Source organism: Octopus bimaculoides, chromosome 30 (genome assembly GCF_046866305.1).
Source record: "Octopus bimaculoides isolate indiv1 chromosome 30, ASM4686630v1, whole genome shotgun sequence".
Taxonomy (NCBI): Eukaryota; Metazoa; Mollusca; class Cephalopoda; order Octopoda; family Octopodidae; genus Octopus; species Octopus bimaculoides.
The window spans coordinates 8065586-8070585 of NC_142957.1; the positions used below are offsets into that span (position 1 = coordinate 8065586).

A 5000-nucleotide genomic window follows, 5' to 3' on the forward strand; every position below is an offset into this window, starting at 1 on the left:
GACTAACACCCTTTAGGGTGGTGCTCCAGCATGGCTACGCTGAAACAAGTAAAAGAATAATTGTTTTGTCTCTAAAGTCTGAAAAGTTGTGAATTGTATAGTAGTTTGTTGTGTATGATTTAGTACAAGTCTGGCCTATATTTCTTTGCTCACAGCGAACCCCGTACCTGCTCTCCAGATTATCAAAGGATTTGCATTCCAGGCCATCGCCAATGCTTTGGTCTCTGTCGACTCATTTTTCTTACTGAGGTAAGCAGAAAACTGTCATCACCACCACCACCACCACCGCTACCATCGTCATCATCTCATCTTTATTGTTCTTGGCTTTTCTGTCATCAGCATAATTATCATAATAATCAACACCACTACCACCTTTGCTATCATTGCCACCAACACCACCACCACCACCACTACCACTATCGCCACTACTAGCACTACCATCATCATTATCATTTAATATTTTTTGAGATTTTAATGTGTGTGTGTGTGGTTGTGTGTGTGAGTGTGTGTATGTAGTTGTGTGTGAGTATGATAGGCTGTGTGTGTGTGTGTGTGTTAGACTTGTCTGTTTGTACAACACCTACCTCCCACCACAACCGTCCCCCACCTCTGCCTCCCACCACACGCTTCTCTGTCCCACCTCTCTCTCTCTACCACTTTCTTTCTCTTTATCCTCTTCCCTAACCTTCCCTCTACAACAACTTTCTATCAACTACCTCCCACTACTCCCTTCTCCATCGTTTTCCATCCCATTCTACCCTTCTCTGTCACCTACCTATTCAACCCCACCTACCTCTCTCTCTCTCTCTCTCTCTCACACACACACATATACTCACTGTCTTTCATTCTCCCTTTACAGTGGTCTCCTAGTCTCTTACAGTACCCTAAGGGCCATGAAAGCCAATGGTGGCAAGATGAACTGGGTCTACTTCTACATCCATCGATTCTGGCGGTAAGTATCTCCCACACCATAAGACCCTCCTGCTCTGTACACCATTATTATTATTATTATTATTATTATTATTATTGAGTGAGAGAGCAGTGCATGCCATCAAAGTGACACTGGGGTAAAATATTCAATCCCAGTATACCCACTATGACTACCCATCTGATAAGGTTACACCAGGCACATGCATCACAACCATATGTACGCCACATGGTCATCGCATATCAAGGTAAACAGCGCATGACCTTGCAGGTGGGGCCCAGTTAGAATTTTCTTCAGGTCGAGTAGCCCATCCAGCTCAAAAGGTCCCTGAATAAGGTTTGTCTAAAGATGTTGAGCCATGTTTCCAAAGGTGAATTACTCAAACCCCAAAGAATTCCTCTCAACACATGGCTATGATTCTCCCCCACTACTTCTGCTCATGATCAGAGATGCACATATCATCAGCTACTAAGGGACATGCTCAACTGGTTAAGGTCAAACAACTGATGATCAAATCTGTGGTATTGAGCAGAATATTTGCTGTAGCCCATCTTTTTGTACCAAGACAAAACAATGTACATGATAACACTTCCAATCAGTTAAGATCAGAAGCCATGAGAGCCATTGCCTGGTATCGCATCAGGACATTAGCAAATCTGTGGTATTGAGCAGAATATTTGCTGTAGCCCATCTTTTTGTACCAAGACAAAACAATGTACATGATAACACTTCCAATCAATAAAGATCAGAAGCCATGAGAGCCATTGCCTGGTACTGCATCAGGGCATTAGCAAATCTGTGGTATTGAGCAGAATATTTGCTGTAGCCCATCTTTTTATACCAAGACAAAACAATGTACATGATAACACTTCCAATCAATTAAGATCAGAAGCCATGAGAGCCACTGCCTGGTATTGCATCCGGGCATCTTTATTATTATTATTATTATTATTATTGTGGGGGCGCAATGGCCCAGTGGTTAGGACACCCAACCAATTAACACTGCTACTATCATAGCACTCCTTCTTCGAACCCTCAAGAGTTAACAAGTGAGACAGAGACAGGCAGAAACAAGAAAAATGCCCGTTACTTGAATACTATACAAATATGTCTTAAAAAAGACTTTTCTTTTAAATTTACCAAAATTTAATTTTTTAAAAATCTATTATTCATATTTACTGTTGAAAAGATCTCAAGGATCGAAACCGGTTCTGTAACGTTCCTTATAAAAGTATTTTAGCATTTTCTACTTTGTCGTTTTTCCATATATATAAAGACTTTCTGTATTCCCGAGCGTTAAACTAATACATCCTTTTGTTGTTTACACCACCTGTCCTCGTCTGTTGTTGTTTTTTCGTAAATTCTCCCATATATATATATATATATATATATATATATATCAATTAGAAAATGGAGGATAATATGCTGAACCCATATTATCCCCCATTTACTAATTGATATACAAATCTGGGGTAAAAACAACCCCTTTTACCCGCTCCCATTTATTGCACTTGGTATAACACTAGTGTAGCAATAATTGGGTACCCTCCCAGCAGTATATTGGATAGATACTATCCATTAGTGGGTTGAATCCTCAACCCCTTGGATTTTCATCGATGAGTTCATGAAACTTGGTTCTTTTCCCTAAAACTATATATTTATATATATTTTAATCTGTAAAGCTCAATATAATTTTAATTTTTTATTAATTTATTTTAATTGAGTTTTTACCTGTAATTTTGGATTTTGTCCCTAATATTATTATATATATATATATATATAATACAATGTTTACAATTGTGTTTAGTATGCAAGTTAAACTGATGTTTTTTGTCTTTCTTCAGTCTGACCCCGCCTTACATGTTGTTGATGATGCTTTACGTACCATTGTTCCGATACATGGGACACGGCCCCTTCTGGCCACCACAGGGCATTGAGAAGGACTTCTGCAAAAATTCTTGGTATTACAATCTTTTCTACATCAACAATTTTATGCCTAATGCCTCAAAAAATATGGTAAGTTGATGTCTATTTAACCATCATCTCCCCACCACCACCACCATCCTGCCATCCACCCCACAAAAACACTCTAATACCATCTGCCATACCATTCACAAGCTGAACAAGACTGACTTTGCCGTCTGTCCCTCAAGGTTCGATAAAATAACGTACCAGCCTATCACAGGGGTCGATGTAAATCAAATTATTCTCTACCCTCCGCTTTGCTTACCTTCAGCCAAAATCTCCCATTGCTACATTCTGGGTTCAAATTCCACCGAGGTCAACTTTGCCTTCTATCCTTTCAGCGTTGATAAAATTAAGTACCAGTGATATGTATATATACATATGTATATGTGTATATATATATACATATATATATATATATATATATATATATATGTAGTGAAGCACTAACAGCACTGCCGAGCGTGTTCATTGCCAGAGCAAACTGTCTGGCTTCCGTGCTAGTGGCTCGTAAATAGCACCATTAGAGCGTAATCGTTACCAGCGTTGCCTTCTAGCACTTGTGCTGGTGACACATTAGAAAATCACTCGAGCGAGGTCGCTGCCAGTACCGTTGGACTGGCTCCCGTGCAGGTGGCACGTAAAAAAACACCTTTTTGAGCGTGGCCATTGCCAGTAATGTGTGACTGGCCCTCGTGCCGGTGGCACGTAAAAGCACCCACTACACTCTTGGAGTGGTTGGCATTAGGAAGGGCATCCAGCTGTAGAAACTCTGCCAAATCAGATTGGAGCCTGGTGTAGCCATCTGGCTTCACCAGTCCTCAGTCAAATCGTCCAACCCATGCTAGCATGGAAAGCAGACGTTAAATGATGATGATGATGATGATATATATATGTATATATACATACGTATATGTCTATGTGCATACGTATATGTCTATGTGCATATGTATATGCATATATCTATATGTATATAAATATATATGTATTATACATATGTGTATATACATCTATATATACAGGGTGTCCATAAAGTCTGGGTACATGAGGATTAACACATACTTTAAGAAATTATTATTTCTTATATTTAATTGTTTATGTTATGATTTTATTTACTCCATGTACCCAGACCTTGTGGACACCCTGTATATATAAAGATTAGAATGTGTCTGTGAGAACTACACAACCAATTTCATTCAAATTTTACACATGCCTTACCTACGGTCCAGGTAGTGTTTTGGGCCAAAAACTTTTTTTAACTTGTTGCTCAGTGCGAGCCCAGTGCAATATCACATCTCCTTCACTATTGCAGTATTACGTGTCAAAAGTGAAACAATAACATCTCTCTAATCTAATATCAGACCCTTTCACTTTAATACCGAAACTATTAAAGTGAAACTATTATCTCACATTCTGTTGTGTCTGGGGAGAGTCATTTTCTTATCGTGCCTTAAAATTTAACACACTCACACATATCTCACATATATACATTAACTATACAAACACTGGCTGGTAACATATAAAATATAAACAGAAGCTAAAACTTATTAAAATATTCTTATTGTTTCTTCAACTTACCGGACAAGGGCTCCTGGCTCCCTTTACTGCAGGCGAAGGAGTAAAAAACGAAGATATTTTGACTTGTCCGGGCATTGCTATTACAGACAAATTAACAATTCGACTGGAGAGATAAACACAATCCACTTCGTGCTCACTGCAAAACTCCCGCCATATTACCCAGAAACATACACAAACACACACACACACACGTCCATCATCTTTCAATTTTTGTTCTTTGCAAATAAATTTTTTACGGATACAATTGCTTACAAAAATAACAATATTTTAATCATTTAGAAATATTTTCAAGTGAATATAATTTCAAAAATATAAGTTCTTTGTACATTAAATATTTATATTTTAACCTACTTTAAACAGACAATATTTTAATGTTTTTTACAATTATTTTCAAGTGGATACCATTACATAATTTTTTTTTTTTTTTGGTATATTAGTAAATATACAGTAAATATTTCGTAAAAGACCCATTCGTAACCTCGGTGTGGAATAACTTTTAAGTGCATTCAACATACCTCGCCGCCACACA

At 38.0% G+C, this 5000-nt stretch overlaps 2 protein-coding genes across 3 annotated transcripts in view; one reads left to right on the top strand and one right to left on the bottom strand.

Moving 5' to 3' along the window:
* LOC106871794 (uncharacterized) overlaps positions 1-4608 on the bottom strand; it is a 39559-nt gene extending 34951 nt beyond the window's left edge. Inside the window, exon 1 of the mRNA XM_089345810.1 lies at positions 4472-4608. The gene's annotated coding sequence lies outside the window, so the exon portion shown is untranslated. The remainder of the gene's footprint in view (positions 1-4471) is intronic.
* Positions 1-5000, top strand: part of LOC106882704 (nose resistant to fluoxetine protein 6) — a 58257-nt gene that overhangs the window by 46623 nt on the left and 6634 nt on the right. For both annotated transcript variants that reach the window (XM_089345809.1, XM_089345808.1), the window contains exons 7-9: positions 156-249; positions 860-952; positions 2773-2944. In XM_089345809.1, the coding sequence (XP_089201935.1) occupies positions 156-249; positions 860-952; positions 2773-2944 (359 nt within the window). The remainder of the gene's footprint in view (positions 1-155; positions 250-859; positions 953-2772; positions 2945-5000) is intronic.